This window comes from Saimiri boliviensis, chromosome 14 (genome assembly GCF_048565385.1).
Source record: "Saimiri boliviensis isolate mSaiBol1 chromosome 14, mSaiBol1.pri, whole genome shotgun sequence".
In the NCBI taxonomy this organism is placed as follows: domain Eukaryota; kingdom Metazoa; phylum Chordata; class Mammalia; order Primates; family Cebidae; genus Saimiri; species Saimiri boliviensis.
This window is the reverse complement of record NC_133462.1, coordinates 9,473,963-9,495,860: the sequence shown is the minus strand read 5'-3', so window position 1 is coordinate 9,495,860 and position 21,898 is coordinate 9,473,963. Positions and strand designations below refer to the sequence as shown.

At 57.5% G+C, this 21,898-nt stretch overlaps 1 protein-coding gene and 1 long non-coding RNA gene across 6 annotated transcripts in view; one reads left to right on the top strand and one right to left on the bottom strand.

Moving 5' to 3' along the window:
* The window catches only part of LMTK3 (lemur tyrosine kinase 3), a 28,111-nt gene extending 11,127 nt beyond the window's left edge, over positions 1–16,984 (bottom strand). Inside the window, exons 1-12 of one of the 2 annotated variants that reach the window (XM_039466882.2) lie at positions 16,596–16,984; positions 14,641–14,753; positions 13,594–13,727; positions 13,149–13,299; positions 12,563–12,639; positions 12,001–12,119; positions 6,391–6,478; positions 5,914–6,062; positions 5,000–5,084; positions 4,805–4,926; positions 4,521–4,670; positions 1,437–3,952 (exon numbers count right to left, since the gene is read on the bottom strand). In XM_039466882.2, coding sequence (XP_039322816.2) covers positions 1,437–3,952; positions 4,521–4,670; positions 4,805–4,926; positions 5,000–5,084; positions 5,914–6,062; positions 6,391–6,478; positions 12,001–12,119; positions 12,563–12,639; positions 13,149–13,299; positions 13,594–13,727; positions 14,641–14,753; positions 16,596–16,849 — 3,958 coding nt within the window. In that variant the 5' untranslated portion in view covers positions 16,850–16,984. The remainder of the gene's footprint in view (positions 1–1,436; positions 3,953–4,520; positions 4,671–4,804; positions 4,927–4,999; positions 5,085–5,913; positions 6,063–6,390; positions 6,479–12,000; positions 12,120–12,562; positions 12,640–13,148; positions 13,300–13,593; positions 13,728–14,640; positions 14,754–16,595) is intronic. The other variant, XM_039466883.2, reaches the window with a different exon arrangement.
* Positions 1–21,898, top strand: part of LOC120362796 (uncharacterized) — a 31,570-nt gene that overhangs the window by 2,995 nt on the left and 6,677 nt on the right. For 2 of the 4 annotated variants that reach the window (XR_005578608.2, XR_012513798.1), the window contains 2 exons: positions 9,047–9,168; positions 13,001–13,128. This is a non-coding gene — a long non-coding RNA (uncharacterized LOC120362796). Of the gene's footprint in view, positions 1–9,046; positions 9,169–13,000; positions 13,129–18,698; positions 20,549–21,898 lie in introns of those variants that run through there. The other 2 variants (XR_012513799.1, XR_012513800.1) reach the window with 2 other exon arrangements.

Below are 21,898 nucleotides of genomic sequence, written 5' to 3'. Positions count from 1 at the left end.
CCGCCTTAGCCTCCCAAAGTGCTGGGATTACAGACGTGAGCCACCATGCCCGGCTTTTTCATACCAGTATTTAAGGAAATTGCACCTCCTAGAGATCCTGCTGGAACTGTATTTCCTATGTCCACATCTCAACAAGGGCTGTTTACTTTTACCCTTCATTTATCTTAAATAGTTTCCTCTGTGGTAAAACACTTTTTGTGTTCCTATCAAAACTAAATTTTCAGAAAAGGGATTTCTTTGCCATGTAGCTCACTAGTTCCATGGTGGTGGAGTTGGGTCTGAAGCTCCCTGGGTCCCAGCCTTGGGCAGCTCAGGGCCTGGCACACAGGAGGCCTGGCACACTGGATAGATGCCTTAGCTTATTGGAAAGTTTTTCGAGACTAATAATAGAGTCTTGCTCTGTCACCCAGGCTGGAGTGCAGCGACGTGATCTTGGCTGACTTCAACCTCCACCTCCCAGGTTCAAGCGATTCTCGAGCCTCAGCCTCCCGAGTAGCTGGGACCACAGGTGCACACCACCATGCCTGGCTAATTTTTGTATTTTTAGTAGAGCTGGGGTTTCATCATGTTGGTCAGGCTGCTCTCAAATTCCTGACCTCAAGTGATCCTCCTGCCTCGGCTTCCCAAAGTGCTGTGATTACAGGCATGAGCCACTATGCCTGACCAGCTTATTGGAAAGTCTAAATGACACAGCACATGCTGGTCGCCTGGGGCCTTGGAGCCACCCAGACAGGCTTCCTTTGAATTGGCTGCAACCATCAAAACAAAAACGAGAGGTCTGGTTTAAAAGGGAAAAGCGGTGGCCGGGTGCCGTGGCTCATGCCTGTAATCCCAGCACTTTGGGAGGCCAAGGTGGGCGGATCACCTGAGGTCAGAGTTCAAGACCACCCTGGCCAACATGGTGAAACCCCGTCTTTAAAAAAATAAAGGGGGAGGAAGTGGCAGATTCACCAGCACCAGGTGCACATTCCTGAGAAGTGGCTGCTGCGTCTACACAGGGCATTTTCTTCTGAAGCCCCACTCCGCCTCCCCAGCATGCTTCATCCATTCCCCAATATCCTCTGGCCCCTGTGGGCCTGAGAGCCCTGTCTAAATGAATTGTGCTAGTAAGAGCAGGTGCTTACCAAATCCCTGCCCTGGTTAGTGCTTTAGGCTTCCTAATTCATTTAACCTTCACAGCAACCCTTTGAGGTAGGTTCTATCCCTGACATCCGTTTTGGGCAGATAGGTAAACTGAGGCACTGCAGCAAGGACATTTACCCAAAGCCAAAGAGCAAGGGAGGGGACCGAGCCAGGATGTGAGCCCAGGCAGTGCGAGTTCCAGGGCCTGCATTCATCACTGCCAGCCTGACCTGACATCTTTACCCACGCTCAGCCACCGCACGCCTCAGGAACAGCCGGACCTCAGCCCTGACTGTGCCCCGCAGCCTCCTCACCTTTGATCTGCTCGCTGTTCCCCTGAGGGGGTCCCAAGTCCAAGAACAGTCGTGGCATCTCGGGGCCCTTCCTCTCGGGCTTGGGGGGGTCCCCGTCTCCGCTGGGTGCCGTGTCTCCGCCGGCCCTGCTGTCTGGGTCCCCGGGCTCTCCCTCGGAGGCCACTTCCGGCCTGGTTCTCGGGGGCACTGGCTCCGGCCTCCTCGGGTGCACCTCCGGTGGCGGTGGCAGTGGTGGCGGCGGTGGCTGTGGCCTCGTGTTGTCTACCCATCCGACCTTTGCGTCCACGCCGCTTCCGGGGCCGCCGCCGGGGGCCGTCCCCGTGCCCACTGGGGCTCGGCCCCCACTCCCGAGGTCCAGCCTCCCAGCCCCTGGGACTCTCGGCGCCCCCCCAGTCTCGGGGGCTCTCCTCTCGGTCCCGGGTTCCAGCGTCCCGTTCTTGGGGGCTGGGCCAAGGGGGCCAGGGGCTGTCTCCCCGCCGTTCCGGGAGGAGCCCACTGCGCTGAGTGCAGGGGCTCTCTCCAGAGAGGTCTCTGGGGCTGGCTCCCCGATCGTGGGGGCTGGACCCCAACTCTCGGGTTTCTTCTCCCAGGGCCCTGCAGCTCTCCAAGGCCCAGTCTCTGGTGGCCTCTCTGTGTTCCTGGGGAATCTCAGGCCCCCATTCTCTGACACCTTGTCCTCGCTCTTTGGGGGTGTCAGGCCCCCATTCACCAGCACCTTCTCCCCGGCCTCTGGGGACCTCAGCTCCCCATTCTCCAGCGCCTTCTCCCTCCTTGGGGGTGTCAGCTCCCCATTCTCCAGCACTTTCTCTTCTCTCTCGGGGGACGCCAGGGCCCCATTCTCCGCCGCCTTCTCGGTGCCCACCTTCTCGATGTCCAGGGCTCTCTGGTCCCCGTTCTCCAGCACTGTCACCCCGTTCACTGGGAGGCTCGGGCTTGGGGCTTGTTTCCCGTTGCCGAGGGCTGTCGGGTCCCTGCTCAGGCCCGGGGCTTTCTCTCTGTTCCCGGGGCCTCTCCCTGCCTTCCTGGGTCCGGTCTCCCGGGTTGTCGCCCCCTTCTCCCCCAGGAGGTTCCTTGTCACATCCTCCCGCAGGGACATCAGCAGCTGCTCTGTGCTCACTTGAACCACGAAGGTCGGCTTCTCCCGGGGCCCCGGGAGCAGGAGCGGACCCGGGTCTGGAGGTGGCCGGGGCGCTCCTGGGTCGGGTGGCTCGGGGGGAGCCCGCGGCCGAGGGACCCCTTCCTCCTCGGCCGCCCCCCCACCTGGGAAGGCTCCCTCGGGGGAAAAAGGGGTCTCGGTCTCGTAGCCGCTGTCCCCCGGCTTGGGGCCCGGCGACGAGAGGCCTGAACCGGGACTGGCCACGGCCGAAGGGGGGTCGGGGGACGCGGCCGGGTCCGCGGGGACCCGAGGAGGTGGCGGCGGGGGGGGGGGAGCGGGAGGTGGCCCCCGCCCGGGGTACTGGGGCGCCGCCGCCCCCATAAGGGGGTCCAGAAACTCGGGGGGGGCCGATGCGGGGGGGGCCATAGGCAAGTCGGCCAGGGAACCCCGCTCTGCCCGCAGCGAGGAGTCGTCCTCGGGGGGGTGGGGACAGCCAAGAGCAGGGTGGCCCCCCCAGCCTGCCACGGCGTCCCCCCGCTCCAGTGGCAGGCAGGAGCAGGCCCCCTCTCGGCTGCACAGGGGACAGGGTAGGGGGCCCCGGCGGCTCGGGCCACCTCCAAGGCTGCTGCTGTCTTCCCCTGGGGAGCTGCCCTCCTCCTCCTCTTCTTCTTCTTCCACCCACGGAGCGGTTCCCCGCTCCCCCAGGACCTCGGCAGGGTCTCCTGCCAGGGTTTCCCCGGCGCCCCGGCCCTCGGGGTCCCAGCCGCTCAGCAGGAAGCTGCCTGACGCTGAGGACTGGGCCGGGAAGAGGGGGGAGGCCCAGGTCTCGGACACCAGCTGGGGCACCTCGGACGGGGCCTGGGGGGCCTGAGGGGCGGGCACTCCTGGGTCCAGGGGGTCCCAGTCGTTAGGGAAGAGAGGCTCAGGAGGGGAGCCGTGCTCTTCCAGGCGGATGTAGTACTCGCTGCTCACGGAGGGGCTGCGCGCACTGATAACAGGCAGCACACTGGGCGTGGACAGCGCCTCGTAGAAAGGGTTGGAGGGGTTGGCGTGGGGGGCTGGGGGTGCTGACGCTGGCTGCCAGGCAGGCGCCCCCCCACCCCGACCGGCCCCACGCCGGGCCTTCTCCCACAGGCACTCGAGGTTGAGGCCACGGCTGCTCTCGGTGACCGTGAGCACATCATCAGGGTCGGCCCCAGGGAAGCCATCCAGCAGGGGGAATGGAGAGGACAGGGTCCCCGGGCGGGGTGCACTGTGTGCAGGTGGCCAGGGCCAGGGGAAGGGGCCGTCTCGGGGTGGGGGTGGTGGAGGTGGGGGCCGAGGGGGCCGCTCAGAGAGCAAGTAGGTGAGCTGCAGTTGGAGATCAGAGGCAGAAGGGCGCTGGGCAGGTGGCCGCCAGCAGGACTGAAGTATGTCATACCTAGGGAGAGGTGGGGCAGAGTGAACAGGGTAGAGACCCAGGGAGGGGACAGACAACCAGAAAGAGGGGGGACAGAGACCCAGAGAGGGGAAGACAGAGACCCAAGAAGTGGGGCAGAGCTCCAGGAAGAAGGGGGGCAGAAGAGGGCAGAGATTCAGAGGAGGTAACTGGGCTGGGGGGTTGGGTATTAAGACCCCAGAGAAGCAGGGGTGGGGGGAAGATGCCCATAGAGAGTGGGTGACAGGGTACTGGAGGGAGAGGGGACACAGCAGCAGATGTGGGGAACAGCTGGTGCGTGTGGTGTCCTCGTTTGGGCTATGAGTTCTGGAATCAGGTAAGCAGGGATCTCTTAGGGTGAAGCGGGTTCAGATCACAGCTCCACCACCCCCTGCCTGTGTCCCTCTCCAAGTAGCAGATGTTGGCAGAGAGGATGGGGACATCCCCACTTCTTTCTTGAGGGGTATGGAGAGCAAACAGGATGTGGGTGCTGTGGGAAATGAGGTGGGGGTGTGGGACCATCTTGGGTGGGGTGCGGCAGGCCCAGAGCCCCGGATGGGCCAGCCCTCACCAGTAGTCTGCGTAGGGCAGCTTGAGCCTCGGCCGGGCCAGCTTCACATGCTGCTGGCGGACCACGAAGGCGAGGACCTCCTCGTCTGACAGGTGGCGGTAAGGCTGGGCCCCAAACTCAAACAGCTCCCACAGGGTCACCCCCAGGGACCTGTGGAGAGCAGAGATGTCATAGCCCAGCCCTGACCCGCCTCGGCCTCAGTTTCTCCGTCTGTAGAAGCGGTGGCATCTAGGAACCCTTCCATCTTCCTTGCCTGCCTCGACCCCGTGGCCCAGGGTTCTCACCAGATGTTGCTCTCACGGCTCTGGTCCACCACCATGAAGGTCCCATGAAGCTCCCCGAGGAGCTCGGGCGCCGCCCAGCGCAGCGGGATCCACAGGCGCTCTGGGGTCAGGTAGTAGTCCTCCTGGGGAAGACAGGGCAGGGTCAGGCAGGTCAGGGCACCCCACAGCCCCCATCCCGACGGAGGGCAGCCCTACTTTGTAGTTGCTGTGGGCGAGCCCATAGTCTCCGATGCGCACGGTCAGGTCCGAGGTCAGCAGGCAGTTGCGCAGGGCCAGGTCGCTGCGGGAAGAACGCGAGGAGGTGGGCGCATGGACAGCCCTCCTACGCGGTCCCTGACATTGCCGCTTCCATGTGACTCCGCCCCTCACGTGACCCCGCCCCACGACACCCACTATGCCCATGTCTCTGACTCCGCCCCTTCGCTCTGGCCCCGCCCCTTCACTGACTGCTTTCATTCTACCCCGCTGTCTTGTCTTCTCCCCTCCTCTGGTTCCTCCAAGCCTCCTCTCCTTTTCCTCTGCCCTGGCTCCTCATTTTCTTCATCCGACCCTTCTCTGTCGACTCCTCCCCCTCCCGTTCCCTGCCCCTCAACTCACCACCTGACCCTGCATCCCCCTCACCTGGGTCCTTCCATTCCTCTCCTGGCCCCTCCTCCTCTTTTGGCCCCTCCCCCTCCCCTGACTCTTCCTCTTCCTCTGGCTCCTCCTCATCTCCTGCCCCTCCTTCTCTCCTGAACCTTCCCCCTCCCCTGGTTTCTCCTCTTCTGACCCCTCACCCTCCTCTGGCTCCTCCTTATTTCCTGGTCCCTCTTCCTCTCCTGGCTCCCCTTTTCTCCTGACCCTTTCCCCTCCCCTGGTTCCTCCTCCTCCTCCTCTCCTGGCCCCTCCCCTCATCACCTGACCCTGCCTCCCTCTCACTTGGCTCTTCCCATTTCCGCCCCCCCCGCCCCTCCTCTCCTGGCCCTTCCTTTTCCAGACCCTCCTTGGTTCATTCCTATTTTGTGTCAGCCAGTCATGGGTCCGCCCCCCACTTTAACCCCTGCTCTGCAGCCTCCAGTCCTTCCCACTTCCCATTAGTAGCTCCTCCCGCGGCTCCCCGGCCCTCCCACCTGTGCACGTAGTTGTGGGAGTGCAGGTGCGCTAGCCCGCGGGCGATCTCCAGGCCCATCCTCTGCAGCGTCCGCAAGTCTCGAGGGGGTAGCTCAGGGGACAGGCCCTCAGGGGGCCGCTGGGCTCGGAGGTAACGCTTCAGGTCCCCCTGGGAGGGAGGCAAGGAAGGTCAGCACCACTAGCCCCCTCACACCTCCACTGAATCTGCCCCAAGGATGGCGTGGCCTCTGCTGTCACTAGGTGGCCCCTCTGAGCCTCAGATTCCCCTGCTGCTTGAAGCAGGTAATGAGTCCATCTCGCCTGCTTGTTCAGGGCAGCCCCGAGGACAGTCAGCACTCAAGAAATGCACATGCCACGCATCATCTACAATGATGATGATGCTGCTGACCACAAAGTCCAAGGGCACCAGGCTTGGCCCCGCCCCGTCCAGCTCCCCCCCACCCCACTGCTCTTCCCCAACCACCCAAGACCCTCACCAGTTGACAGAACTCCATAATCAGCAGAAACGGCAGCGTCTCCACGCACAGACCCAGGCACTGAAGTACATTGGGATGCTGCAGGCTCCTGCGGAGTGAGGATGTGATGGGTGAGGGTAGGGGGGCTGCCCCTTCCTCTTCATGCCGACCCAGTCTCCCAGCTGAACCAAACTGCTGCCTCCACCCTTTTGTATTGTTTTGGATTTTTTATATGGAGACTCTGTCACCCAGGCGGGAGCCCTGCCTCAGCCTCCCGAGTAGCCAGGATTACAGGCACGTGCTACTACACCCGGCTACTTTTTGTATTTTTAGTAGAGACGGGGTTTCTCCATGTTGGCCAGGCTGGTCTGGAATTTCTGACCTGAAGCAGTGCGCCCTCCTCGGCCCCCGGAGTGCGGGGATTACAGTTGTGAGCCACCACACCACTTGACCTTTTGGATCTCAGTCTCCTCACCTCAGTGTCTCTCTCGTTGACCACACCCCACTCCTTCTCCACTCCTTTTATTTTTTATTTACTTATTTATTTTTTTGAGATGGAGTCTTGCTCTTTTGCCCCCATCTCTGTCTGGATGGCCCTCACTGGCCTGCTCCTTGGGCCAGATACCCAGGTACCTCTGTACCTCTCCTTTCTCCTTATGCTTCACCTCCATCTTCATTCCTCAGTCTCCTCCTCTTCCTCTCCCCAGCCTCCTCCTGGCCTCCTTGGCTCCAGCCTCCCTCCTTCCCTTTGCCCCTGACCTGCTTTTCACTGCACACTACCCTCTGTGGCTCCCCAGCACCCCAGGACAGAGCAACGGCACTTTGATCCCTCCTGCCCCTTGGGCTGGGCCGGGGGTCAGCTTCAGCCCATGTGGGTTTTCCCAACCTGCAGGCCCTTGCTTAGGCCCAGGCCTTTGCACCTACAGTTCCCTCTCTCTTTTTTCTTTCTTTTCTTTCCTTTAAAAATTTTTTTTTTTTTTTAAATTTTGAGATGGAGTTTTGCTCTTGTCACTCAGGCTGGAGTGCAATGGTGCAATCTCAGCTCACTGCAACCTCCACCTCCCAGGTTCAAGCAATTCTCCTGCCTCAGCCTCCCAAGCAGCTGGAATTACAGGTGCCTACCACCATACCCGGCTAATTTTTGTATTTTTAGTAGAGATGGGGTTTCTCCATGTTACCCCCTGGTCTCGAACTCCTGACCTCTGGCGATTCGCCCACCTTGGCCTCCCAAAGCTCGGATTACAAGCGTGAGCCGCTGTGCCCAGTCTGCAGAATGCCCTCTCATCGAGTTCTCTTGCCCCCCACCCCGGGCCTCTGCATCAACATCTCCCCAGGAAGCTTTGCTGCCCCCAGTGCTGGGCTGGATGCCCCTGCTTTACCCTCACGCTGTGGGAAAGAGTCAGGCTCAGGGGTTTGAACCCTAACTCCCACTTTCCTAGGTATGTCATCTCAGGCAAATCACTTCTATACTCCCTGCCTCGGTTTCCCTCATCTATAACAGGGAAACCGAGTAGCTGGGACTACAGGCACCCACCACCACACTTGACTAATTTTTATATTTTTAGTCAAGACAGGGTTTCACCGTATTGATCAGGCTGGTCTAGAACTCCTGACCTCAGGTGATCTGCCTGCCTTGGCCTCCCAAAGTGCTGGTATTACAGGCTTGAGCCATCACGCCCTGCCACCTGGCTAATTTTTGTATTTTTTAGTAAAGACTGGGGTTTTGCCATGTTGGCCACGGTGGTCTCAAGCTCCTGACCTCAAGTGATCCCCGGGCCTCAGCCTCCAAAAGTGCTGGGAGTACAGGCATGAGCCACTGAGCCTGGCCTTCACCCTGCATTCAAACTGCATTTCCAGGGCTGCTCACTCTCCATGAGCTGCTGCTTGTCTCACAACCTTTGCACCTGCTGTTCCTGCTGCCTGGAACGCACTTCCCACAGTGCTTTGCATGGCTGACTCCTCCAGGTCAACCCGGCCTCCCTCATGGTCCTGTCCAAGGTGGCCCTTATCTTTGCCACCTACTGCCTCATTTCCTCATGGTACTTATCATTCTCTGACAGTTTCTCTTTTTAAGATGCATTTCTGGCTTTGGCATGGTGGCTCTCGCCTGAAATGCCAGCACTCTAGGAGGCTGAGGTGGGAGGATCACTGGAGCCTAGAAGTTTGAGACCAGCCAGTGCAACGCAGTGAGAATCCATCTCTACAATTTAAAAAAAAAAAAAAAAATTGTCAGGCTGGGCGCAGTGGCTCACACTTGTAATCCCAACACTGGGAAGCTAAGATGGGTGGATCACGAGATCAGGAGTTCGAGACCAGCCTGGCCACCATGGTGAAATCCCATCGCTACTAAAAATACAAAAAAATTAGCCAGGCATGGTAGCACGCGCCTGTAATCCCAGCTACTTGGAAGGCTGAGGTAGGAGGATCCCTTGAACCCGGGAGGCAGAAGCTGCAGTGAGCCAAGATTGTGCCAGTTCACTCCAGCCTGGGTGACAGAGCAAGACTTCATCTGAAAAAAAAATAGATAAATAAATAAAAAGAAAAATTAGCCAGTCAGAGTGGCTACGTAGGCAGCTGAGGCAGGAAGATCAGGAGCTCAGGAGGTCAAGGCTGCAGTAAGCCTTGGAAAAAAAAATTTTTTTTTCTTCATTTATCTATTGTGTGTCTTCTCCACTAGGGGGTGAGCTCTCCTAGGATGAGAATTTGGTGTGTCTTCTTCCTGCCTGATGTCCCGGGTGCCTAGACTAATAGATGCTCAATAAACACATGCAGAGAGAAGAACTGGAGGTCTTCAGGAGGGTGAGAACATTTGGAGGTCTGCAGGAGGGTGAGAACGTTTCAGGCTTGCAGTTCAGAGTCCGGCCAGGAGTGGGTGCACGGGAACTTACTAGTTATTTTCCTACTGGGGGCCTGGAGGGAGGCAGAGTCAGGTGTGTGGTGTGAGGTCACTGCCCAGTACTCAGCTGTCTACTGTCTGTGTGTAACCAGGCTCTGCTGTTACGCTGTGTGTCCTTCTCAGGAGAACAGGGTCTCTTGCTCCTGCTTGGCAGAAGAATCATGCCACAAAGTGTTGTTTTCTTGCTCTGTCTCCCAGGCCGGAGAGCAATGGCACAATCTTAGCTCACTGCAACCTCCGCCTCCGGGGGTCAAATGATTCCCCTGCTTCAACCTCGTGAGTAGACGGGATTACAAGTGCCCACCACCACACCTGGCTAATGTTTGCATTTTTAGTGGAGACGGGGTTTCACCATGTTGGCCAGGCTGGTCTTGAACTCCTGACCTCATGATCTGCCTGCCTCAGCCTCCCAGAGTGCTGGGATTACAGGCGAGAGCCACCACACCTGGCCCGAAAAAGTGTTCATAAGGCTCCTGCCATGTGTGGGCCTTGAACAGCAGCTGGAGCTCCTAGCATGGGAGACTCGGATGGCTGGTGCAGAAAGAAGCCAGGATTCACTGCACACCACCCACGAATCTGGCCAAGGCTGGCTGCTCTGCTGTCAAATCCTCCCAGCAACCGGCTAGGCAGGATGATGATCCCTATTTGATCCAGATGGAAACAGAGGCTCAGAGAGGCTAAGTGACTTGCCTAGGGTCACACAGCTGGTAAAGATGGCAACATTGGAATTTGATATCAGGTCTGTGGCTCCATCAGCAAATGTCTGCTGAGAGCCAACAGAACTTGTGCTCGGGAAATGAGACGGACCCTGAGCTGCCGTTGGTATAGACCTGCACCGTCCAACAGAACTTTGCAAAGGTGGAAATGTTCTAGACCCGGCCTGCCTATCAGGGAGCTACTGGCTACAGGTGGCTATCGAGCACTTGAGATATGATGAGGATTTTAAATGTAATTGCATTTTAATTAGCTTAAATTTTATTTATTTATTTATATAGAGACAGGATCTCGCTCTGTCGCCCGGGGGAATGCAGTGGTGCAATCATAGCTCACTGCAGCCTCCAGGTTCTGGCCTCAAGCGATCTTCCCACTTTGGCCTCCTGAAGTGGTGGGACTACAGGCACACACCACTGTGCCCATCTTAGCTTAAATCTGATTGACATAAGTGGCCAGTGGTTGCCAGCACAGGTCTAGGGAGAGATAAGCAATAAGCAAATAAGAAGATAATATAGTGACAACCTGGGATACGGGTTATGAAGAAAACACACGCCGTGATGTGGCGGAGCATCCCAGGACCCTCTTTGGAAGGAGGGGAGGATTAAGGGAAGGTCTCTGTGAGCTGAGACCTGAGGAACGAAAGGGGCCCCATTCACAGCTGGGGGTGAGCAAGGAGCGATATTCTAGAGCGGGCTCCCCAAACTACGGCCCATGGGCCGCATGCGGCCCCCTGAGGCCATTTATCCGCCCCCCCACTCCTCCGCTGCATTTCAGGGAGGGGCACCTCTTTCACTGGTGGTCAGTGAGAGGAGCACAGTATGTGGCGGCCCTCCAACGGTCTGAGGGACAGTGAACTGGCCCCCTGTGTAAAAAGTCTGGGGCCGGGGCCGGGCGCGGTGGCTCAAGCCTGTAATCCCAGCACTTTGGGAGGCCGAGGCGGGTGGATCACAAGGTCGAGAGATCGAGACCAACCTGGTCAACATGGTGAAACCCCGTCTCTACTAAAAATACAAAAAATTAGCTGGGCATGGTGGCGCGTGCCTGTAATCCCAGCTACTCAGGAGGCTGAGGCAGGAGAATTGCCTGAACCCAGGAGGCGGAGGTTGCGGTGAGCCGAGATCGTGCCATTGCACTCCAGCCCGGGTAACGAGAGCGAAACTCCGTCTCAAAAAAAAAAAAAAAAGTTTGGGGACGCCTGGCCTAGAGAGAGGATGTAGCAAGGACCAAGGCACTAGGCAGGGAAGAGGCTTCCGTGGTGAGGGTCAGTGAGGAGGCCAGGGTGGCTGGGGTGAGGGGGACAGTGGCAGGAAGGGGACAGCGTCAGACCGTGCAGGGCCTGTGGGCTGTCAGGAAGAGCAGATGTGTCCTGTAGGCAGTGGGGAGCCGTGGGAGGGTTTGGAGCAAGGGATTGCCAACATCCAATGTATCTCTCAAGGTAAAGCCCGCCTTTACAACTGTTCTGATAAGGGGGTCTCTGCGAACACACCCTTTCCAAAACAGGGAACTCATTACCTCACAAGGAATTTATCTGGCACATGTTTACCTAGACCCCATCCTAGAAGCAATTAGAGTGGAGAGCAGACCAGGCAGAGCAGGGACGGAGCTCCTCAGTGGCCTGCATGCACACCTGCTCGGGGACCTGGTCTGTGTCCTGGGAAAGGGAAGAACCAGCCGGTACCCAGCACTGAACACGGGGATCTCACATCCTCTCAGCTGCCCCTTTCAGGAGGATACTAGGGCTTCCTGGACTGACTTTGCAGATGAAGGTCTGGAGGTTCAGAGTGGAGAGGAGCAGGCCTCTAGCTCAGCTTCTGTGCTCCCCGCTCCTCCACCATCCTGCCTCTCACTTCCCGCCCCTTGCTCGGTCCAGAGGAAGAACCTGAGGTTCAGGGAGGGAAGTTCTCCTGCCAGAGCTGCACAGCTGGGAAGAGGTAGATTCCAGGTTTGACCCCATACAGCGCTCCTTCCACTCCTGGATGTCACCTGGACAAGGCGCACACCCCCTTAGAAGTCCCCAGTACCTGTACGGCTGTGCCTCTGAGATGAACTTGCGTTGCTCCAGGGGCCCCGCGCTGGCTCGGAGCTCTTTCACCACCACCTGGGCGGGGGTGTAGTCGGAGAAAATCTCTCCCAGGATCACCTGGTCAAGGAGTGCCCAGGAGTCAGCGAGTGCCCTTTCCCCAGCCCCGTCCCCTGGAACTAGCTCCACTCCACCTCACAGCTCCCCACCCCCGGCTCCTTTCTAGATTGTTTCTTCACATCCCCCCACCCTCGACCCCCACCAGACATGGGGTGAGACACTCACGGGCCCAGAGTCCGATGGACGCAGGGACGGATGGAAGGATGGACAGACGGACGGACGCGTGGAGAGCCGGGTGGCGCGGCGGAGTGGTCAATGGAGTGAGGAGGGAGGCGCTGACTGACAGATGTCGGGATAGGGCGGATGGGAGCGGGGATGGCAGGCTGAGGGGGCACGGGGAGCAGGCGAGGGACAGATGAGAAGTGGTGAGAGCAGGGGTGTGGACACAGAACAGGAAAACCCGGGATCCATGGAGCCCTGCCTCACCTCCCCAGCCCACTCACCTTCCCAAACCAGCCACTCCCAATCTCCTGCAGGTAGCTGAGATGCTGGCGGCTAAGGCCCAGGGGGGTGGTCATGTCTGGGGAGGGCAAGAGTGGGAAGTCCCTGAGCCTCTCCCCCTTCCTGAGTGCCACCAACACATCCCAAGTCAGTGGGGACTGGGGTCAGAGCAGACATCACTGTCTTTTCATTGGCTGCCACCCACATTCCATGTCAGAATACCAGCTTCCTCATTGGCTGCTCACAAGTCTCCAGCATCCAATCAGTCCTCCTCTTTGGCATCCCAAGCTCCTACGATGTGATTTCAGCCTCCCATTGGCTGCCTCTGAGACTGTGCTCTATGCTAATCTCACCAGTGCTTGCCCGACAAGAATCCCCAAATCTGGTTTTGGATTAAGCAAGGGCTTCTACCAAGATGATCTCTGTCTGCCTCCCCATAGGCTGCTTCCGAGATTCTGGGACTCCCACCTCTACCTATCCCGTTGGCCATCCCTGCTCTCAGCCGCCCCAGCCCTGAAGGAAGACACTCAACATCTTCTGGCCTTTCCTGGGACACCATGGCATTCCGGTAATGGCGTGGGGCAGTACCTGAATGTGAAGGCTGCGGGGCAGGCATTGGCAGGGAAACCTCAGCCAGCGGGAGAATGTAGACATCAGGCAGCGACTGTGAGGAGGAAGTCTCCTCCGCCGGGGGCGTGTACTCTCCGGAGCAGTCCTCCCCTTCAGGGTTCTCAAACTCCTGGGGCCAGGAGGGACGAGGAGGGACGAGGAGGGGTGGGAGAACGCAGGGCTGAGACATGCCATCGTCTTTCTCTTAAGTTTGTTTCCCACTTCATTCTCGTACCTGTCCCCCAGTCCTGGCCCAACTTCCATCCCCCATTTCTCCAACCCAAGGCTCCAGATCTTGCCGTAGCTTCAAGCTAGAAGGTGCTGTCAGGTTGACTGCCCCCCTCTCCCCACTAACCACCTGGCTTGGGGGTAAAGGCCTTGTTGGAGTCTTCCTGTCCAAGTTGAAACCCCTCATGCACCTCACCTTGAAGCCGACATCGCCCCGTTTGCAGCACAGACAGGTGAGGAGGAGGAAGATGAAGGCCAGCAGGCCTGAGCAGGAAATGAGGACCACAGCGTAGGGAGGAGCCAGAGGAGCCCGACCCAGGGCGAATCCATCTGTGGGCACAGGGCTGGGCTGGGTTCCCAGCTTCAAGTCCCTAGATCCTGGAATCATGGCCCCCTGCCGTCCCAGCACGTCTTGGACTACAACTCCCATGATGCTCTAAGACCAGGGGCCCCTGAGCAGAGGTGCAGAGTGGCCCACGGCATTGTGGGAGTTGTAGTTTGGGGCCTTCCCAAGTGGTTGGATTGGGGGTGGGGTCTCCTCGTCCCAAACTGGGACCCCCCCCCCCCGCCACCTCATCCCACCCCATCCTCTCACCCCAGGCTTGGATGAATTCCAGTGAGGGCTGAGGGAAGGAGGAGTAACAGTGAAGCTTGGAGCTTGCAGAATTTAAAATACGCTCCCATGGACAGCCCCATTACCCCTCACTGGGGAGGAGAACGAGCTCTCAGCTGCAGGCTGAGAGAAGATTCTTGCCCCATGCTGGAAGCTCCCAGTTTGTGGGGTTGAGATCTGTCATTTTTAGGGACGCTTGGCGCACACCGATGTCCTCTATCCCCAGCACAAGACCGCGAGAAGGGAACTCCGCAAGCCCGGGGTCTCTCCAGAAGCCAGAGACAGCCTCCCGTGTTGTGTCCCCCTTAGAAATAGTATTCCCGTCCTCTGCCCCCAATTCTCCCAGAGGCCCTGTCCGTCCCCGGCTTCCTGCACACACCTGCACAAACACATGCGTGGACGCATACACACACGTTGCTCAAACGGAGCCCCCTCCCCACCCAGCCCCCAGCCTCCCTCCCACAGGCCCTGCTGACAGAGGCACCGTCCCCGCCGCTCCGGGCCCGGCTGGCTTGCGGGAAGACGCGCACCAGGTGACGGGCCAGGACCCGCAGACAGACCCCTGGGCAGACAGCGAGGCCGCCGCGGGGGTGGGGGCCGCCGGACAGACTGATGGCCCGACAGACTCACCGGGGTGGGCCGGGGACGCCAGGCAGCCGGAGGCGGAGACGGCCGCAAGGAGGATGAGGGCGCCGGGGGCAGGCATCTTGTCGAGGATGGCAGGGAGGTGGAGGTGGTGGCGGCTGGGGAGGAGGGGGGGGCGGGCCCTCAGCCCCCAGCCATGGGGACCCGCGCGACCCTGGCCTCCTCCCGGCCCAGGAGAGGGGCTGGAGACGCAGGACAGGGGGAGGGAGGGGCTGCTTGCTGGCTCAGGTACCCCCCTCCCCCTCTTTGAAGGGACAGACGGATGAAGGGATGGAGAGGCGGACAGAGGAGAGGAGCTGGGGAGCCGGGGTTGCTGGGGTGGGGGGGGAGAGGGTAGGATTGGGGGGGGCGAGAAAGAGGGCCCCGCCCCCGAGGGCAGCCGGGATTGGGGGAGCAGAGAGCCTGTCACAGGAAGGGTGGGAGGAGGGAGGATGGAGCGTCGTCATGGCAACTGGCTCCCCCGTAGCATTGGCTGCCAGGAGGGAGGGGAGGAAAGGGGAGGAGGAGGGATAGACAGGGACCAGCACACACTTGCGGGGGGGTGGGGGGGCAGGGCCCACGGGTGCCTGGCCCGGACACCGCTGTGACATGCCACCAGCATGGACACATGTGCTACACGCTAAGATGCAGCTGTCAGGCACGCGCAGCCCACACACAGCTGACACACGTCGCAGGGACCCTCACAGACAAGCGCATCACATACAAAGGTGGACAGCCATCAGCAGACGGGGACACGTACACGTCACACACAAAGACGCAGGGACGGCCGCACTGGAAACGCACAGGCAGGCCCGCTTCCAGCACAGATGCACCCGGCCACGCAGGAACGTCAAAGCATCACAAAGACCCACACATGCCCCAGACAAAGTAAAGCCCCACATCCACAGATGCACACGACACAGACAAAGATCCCCACGGACACCACCGTGACATGCTGACACTCACAGTCACAGCCACGCAGACAGTCCCTAGACACATGGGCAACAAAGAACACCCACAGATGCAAATATCACATACATGCATGTCACGCAGACACACATCACATAAACTAACATAGACACAGACACAGCCGCTACACAGACAGGCACAGCACATACATGAGAACACAGAAACACACATAACACATGCATGTACAAGGACACGTAACATGCCTCACATGGACACATGCTTCACTCACATAAATACACCAGACATATTACATACACATGCATATGGGCACACACAACTCATACATACAGGGCTACATAAATCACTTGCAAAAATAGCTCATAAACATCACACACTGATACAGACACATAACATGCACATATGCAGTCACACGTTATACATAAGCACAGACGTGGGCACACACCTAAACAGCCATGGACACACACAACACAAATACACAAATAACCTTTCACACAAGGTTACAAAGACACAGAACCCCACCACAGTCACACATCACATACATAAACACACGGGCACACATAACATACAAAGACTCACACACCCACAACACAGACACGCACAGACACATGGATCGCAAATACCCACGTTTCCCGTGAGGTTACGCAGACATTACACAACCACAAGCACTTGCCTCATACAAAAGATACATGATCATAGTTTATTTAATATATTTATTCTTATGAGCATTTAGTCTGTGCCAGGTATCGTCCGCAGCGTTTTACACGTACAGAATTACCTTTCAATCCTAACCACCGCCCTCAGAGATAGGTATTTTTAAATCATGCCCATTGTACAGATGAGGCAACTGAGGCACAGCGCGGGGCAGTCACCTGCCCCAAGGCACACAAGCCCGGGAGTGGCAAAGCTGGGACTGGAACCCGGTCCATCGGGGACACCGACACATCAGACAAGGACACACATACATCACGTGCCAGGCCGCCGCCGTCTGGGGGTCACATCCCACCCTCCAGCGCCCCGAGCTGCAGACACACCCGGAAGCGCGGACTCCCACCCTGGGCGCGGACCTCTCCATCGTCCGTGAGCACCTGCGAGGCGTCCCCCTGGGTGAGGCTGGGCCGGAGCTGCGCACCCAAGACGCAGCCTCAGCAACACTCGGCGCAGGCGACCCAGCCCCCCCCCCACCTCCAACCCCCAGTAGGGGCCCAGGGCTTTCCACCAAAACGCGCAGCCGTGGCGCACACCGGCTGGGCACTGCACACTCCCGGCAGAGCGCAGCCCTCCTCATCGCGGGGCTCCGGGGAAGGGAAAAGGGGCTGCCCTCGGGGTGTCTTGGAGAAACTGAGGCAGGTTCGTCGCGGGAGGGAGGGGGCGCACGGCCGGGGCTGCAGGGTGGAGGGGATGGAATTGCGGGGCGGGGAGTGAGAAAAGACGCAATTCGCTGCCCTGGTGGCTGAAGGGCACAGAACCTGGCGGAAGCAGAGGCTTATGGGAGGTGTAGTCCTGCCCCTGAGACTTGTAGGAAATGTAGTCCTGGCCGACCCAGCAAGGAGGCTCAAGTTAAGCAGCGGCTGGATGCGGGTCGCAGGGGCCGAGGGAGGGTCCGCTGCCTGGGTCTTTGGAAGTGATGTGGGCAGAATTATCCTAGAGAGCCGCACAGGCGGGGCTGCAGTCCTGACTCTGGCCCCAGCTCGCTTGTTGTTCATGTATTCATTCAACAAACGTTTATTAAGCGCCCACTATGTGATTAAGCAGGCCCTGAGCCAGGAGCTGGGGGCGCAGCAGGAAGCAAGTGAGACGCTTTCCCTGCCCCTCTGGGAGTCTTGGGGGTTCAAGGAAAGCAGCCAGGAGTGGAATAATTGCACAACAGGACTTAGCCCTGCCAGGCATCTCTGAGCCAGGGTGGGGATGGGGTGGGGCTTGTCTACGGAGTAACAGAGGGTTCCCTAGAGCTTTTCAAACTGTGAGCACCCAGCCATTAGCAGAGGTGACATCAAAATTCTCGGTGGTCTCAGAAACAAAATCACTCTGAAAAGAAAGAAACAAAAAAATCCTCGGTGGCAACCAGCATTTTTTTTTTTTTTTTTAATGGAATAGAATAAATCAGACCTCCATAGCAGAATGCATGCTCAGTGTAAAGGAAATGAAACTTTTTTGGGGGGACAGGGTGTCGCTCTGTTGCCCAGGCTGGAGTGCAATGGTGTAATCATAGCTCACTGCAGCCTCAAACTCCTGGGCTCAAGCAATCCTCCCACCTTAGCCTCCAGAGTAGCTGGGACTACAGGTGCGTGCCTGGATGATTTTTAAATTTTTATTTTTGTAGATATGGGGTCTCCCTATGTTGCCCAGGCTAGTCTTGAACTCCTGGCCTCAAGAGATCCTCCTGCCTCAGCCTCCCAAAGCACTGGGACTACAGGCCTGAACCACTCTTCCTGGCCCACATATAAAACTTTTATATTTTATTTTATTTTATTATTATTTTTTTGAGATGGAGTCTCACTCTGTTGCCAGGCTGGAGTGCAGTGGCATGATCTCGGCTCACTGCAACCTCCACCTCCCTGGTTCAAGCAATTCTTCTGCTTTAGTCTCCCAAGTAGCTGGGAATACAGGCATGTGGCACCATGCCCAGCTAATTTTTGTATGTTTAGTAAAGATCAGGGGGCGGGGGTGGTTTCACCATGTTAGCCAGGATGGTCTTGATCTTTTGACCTTGTGATCCACCTGCCTCAGCCTCCCAGAGTGCTGGGATTACAGGCATGAGCCACCGTGCATGGCTAAATAGTTATTTTTATAAAAATAGGTTTATACATTAACTTGCAATGATAGCCCAGCACTTTGGGAGACCAAGGTGGGAGTATCACTTGAGGTCAGGAGTTCGAGACCAGCCTGGACAACATGGCGAAACCCCATCTCTACAAAAAATACAAAAATTAGCCAGGCATGGTGGCGCACACCTGTAGTCCCAGATACTCGGGGAGCTGAGGCAGGAGAATCGCCTGAACCTGGGAGGTGGAGGTTGCAGTGAGCAGAGGTCATGCCACTGCACTTCAGCCTGGGTGACAGCGAGACTCAGTTTCAACCACAGTGACAACAACAAATTTGCTGAATGAAGGGAAGAACGAGGTTATTTCTTGCAGGTGCGTTTGATGACTGATTCGAGCCAAGACCACTCCCCTGTCGCTTGGGTGTCGTCCACTCAGCACAAGTTCCCAGCACATGGACTAAGACTGTCTATCGCAGGGAGGAGGGAGAGCGAGGGGCCGGGAGGACACAGAAGGGTGTGCTGCACTGAGCCAGGGTCCCTTGCAGAGAAGCCTCCAGAGAGGATGACATTTACGCCCGGCTGTAGCTGGGAGCCGGGGAGAGGCTGAGGCTGGCGGTGGGGAGCCGAGCAGGGAGGAGGGTGTTCCAGGCAGGGGCCGCAGAGGGCACGGAGGCCTGCAGCTGTGGAACCACTTGGGACCTTTAAAAACTTGCACCTCGCCTGCCCACAGCCTCCCAGCGTGTTGGCTCCGGCCCAAACCTCCCTGTCATTGCTGAGGGGCTGGCTTTCTCCCACACCTCCACATCCAGCCCATTAGCTGACTCTGCTTTCAAAATATTCCCCGAATCTGGCCACCTGTCTCCACCTCTGCCTCCGCCGTCCTTGTTTGCAGTAGCCTCCCTGACGAGCTCCACCCTTGCCCCTCACACCATCGTCTCTTCTTGCGGTGGCAGCCTGGGAAGCCTCTTATTATTATTAATAATAACGCAGGCGTGCGCCACCATACCCAGAGAATTTTTGTATCTTTAGTAGAGAGGGGATTTCACTTTGTTGGCCAAGCTGGTGTCGAACTCATGACCCCATGATCTGCCTGCCTCAGTCTCCCAAAGTGCTGGGATTATAGGCGTGTGCCGCCGCGCCCCGCTCAGGGAAGCCTCTTAACTCCCGAGTTACTGCTTGTCCCTCCTCTGCTCTCAACCCTCCCACAGCTCCCGTCTCCCTTGGAGCGAAGCTCGGCGTCTTCCCCATGGCCTGCTTGACTCTAGGTGACCTGCCCCTCTGTGTCTCTCTGCCCTGCTCTCTGGTTCGTTTCCCCTTGTTCATTCCCTTCCAGCCACACTGGCCTCCTCCCTGTTCCTCCAACACTGCACAGGCGAGAAGCAGCTTCGGGCCCTTTGCACTCAGGGCCCTGTTCTCTGGAGACCCCCCTTTCTCCAGGTCTGCACCTGCCTGACGTCTTTGTTTCAGTCAGCCTCTGCCCACGTGTGGCCTCCCCAGAGACGCCTTCCTTGGCCACCAAGGCAGCAGCCCTGACCCTTACCTTCTTCTTGTCCCTTGACCCGTTTCTTCTTTCTTTCTCTTTCTTTCTTCCCTCCCTCCCTCCTTTCTTCCTTTCTCTTTCTTTCTTCTTCTCTCTCTCTCTTTTTTGAGGCAGGGTCTTGCTTTGTCACCTAGCTGGAGTGCAATGGTGCGATCTTGGCTCACTGCAACCTCTGTCTCCAGAGTTGAATTGATTCTCCGCTTCAGCCTCCCAAATAGCTGGGACTACAGGTGCCCACCACCACGCCCTGCTTATTTTCGTATTTTTAGGAGAGACAGGTTTTCAGCATGTTGGCCAGGCTGGTCTCGAATTCCTGACCTCAAGTGATCCGCCTGCCTCGGCCTCCCAAACTGCTGGGATTATAGATGTGGGCCACTGTAGCCTGGCCTATTTCACTTTTAATGGAGGTATAATTTACATATAATAACAAGTACGGATCTTAAGAGTACAGTTTGAGGCCAAGCATGATGGCTCCTGCCTGTGATCACAGCACTTCGCACTTTGGTTCAAAGGTGGAAAGTTTGAGACCAGCCTGGGCAGCATAGTAATACCCTGGCTCTACAAAAATAAAAATTAAAAAATTATCTGAGCATGGTGGTGCACACCTGTAGTTCCTGCTACTCAGGAGGCTGAGGCAGGAGGATCACTTGAGCCCAGGAGTTGGAGGCTGCAGTGAGTTATGATTGTATCAATGCACTGCAGCCTGGGCGGCAGAATGATACCCTGGCTCTTAAAAAAAAAAAAAAAAAACTGGGTGTGGTGCTCACGGCTCACGGCTGCAATCCCAGCACTTTGGGAGGCCAAGGCAGGTGGATCACTTGAGGTCAGGAGTTCAAGACCAGCCTGACCGACATGATGAAACCCCGTCTCTACTAAAAATACAAAAATTAGCTGGGTACGGTGGCATGTGCCTCTAATCCCAGCTGCTCAGGAGGCTGAGGCAGGAGAATTGCTTGAACCCGGGAGATGGCGGTTGCAGTGAGCCAAGATCATGCCACTGCACTCCAGGCTGGGCTACAAAGTGAGACTCTGTCTCAAAAAAAAAAAAAAAAAGAAAGAACACGATGGTCTGGGAAGAAAAAGCCCCAAGATATAATGTGAAGTGAAAAAAATCAAGTCACAGAACAATGAGAATAGTGTGATACAATTTACATAAGGAGAAAACAAGCCGGGCGTGGGAACATTTCCTGTAGTTCCAGCTACTCAGGAGGCTGAGGCAAGAGGATCCCTTAAGCCCAGGAAATTGTGGTGGCAGTGAGCTATGATCGTGCCACTGCACTCCTGCCTAGGCAACAAAGGAAGAGCTCATTTTCGTCTCTGAAAAGAAGAAAACCGCAGAAGCAACAACAATCCAAAGCTGCTTTTTCTTTCTTTTTTTTGGTGACAGAGTCTCCCTCTGTTGCCCAGGCTGGAGTGCAGGGGTGCGATCTTGGCTCACTGCAATCTCCGTCCCCCGGGTTCAAGTGATTCTCCTAACTCAGCCGCCTGAGTAGCTGGGACTACAGGCATGCACCACCATGCCCTGCTAATTTTTGTATTTTAATAAAGATGAGGTTTCATCATATTGGCCAGGCTCGTCCTAAACTCCTGACCTCAAGCGATCCGCCTGTCTCTGCCTCCCAAGGTGCTGGGATTGCAGGTGTGAGCCATGGAGCCCGGCCACAGAGACACTTTTTTTTTTGGAGATGGCGTTTGCTCTTGTTGCCCAGACTGGAGTGCAATGGCGCGATCTCGGCTCACTGCAACCTTCGCCTCCTGGCTTCAAGCGATTCTCCTGCCTCCGCCTCCTGAGTAGTTGGGATTACAGGCAAGCGCTATTTTTTATATTTTTGATAGAAACGGTTTCAGCATGCTGGCCAGGCTGGTCTCGAACTCCTGACCTCAGGTGATCCACCCACCTTGGCCTCCCAAAGTGCTGGGATGACAAGCTTGAGCCATGATGCATGGCCTTTCAAAAATGCTTTCTGAGACACATACACGCCCAGAAAAAGGTGTGCAAGGATAGTATAGTAATGAAACTGACGAGCTGGTAC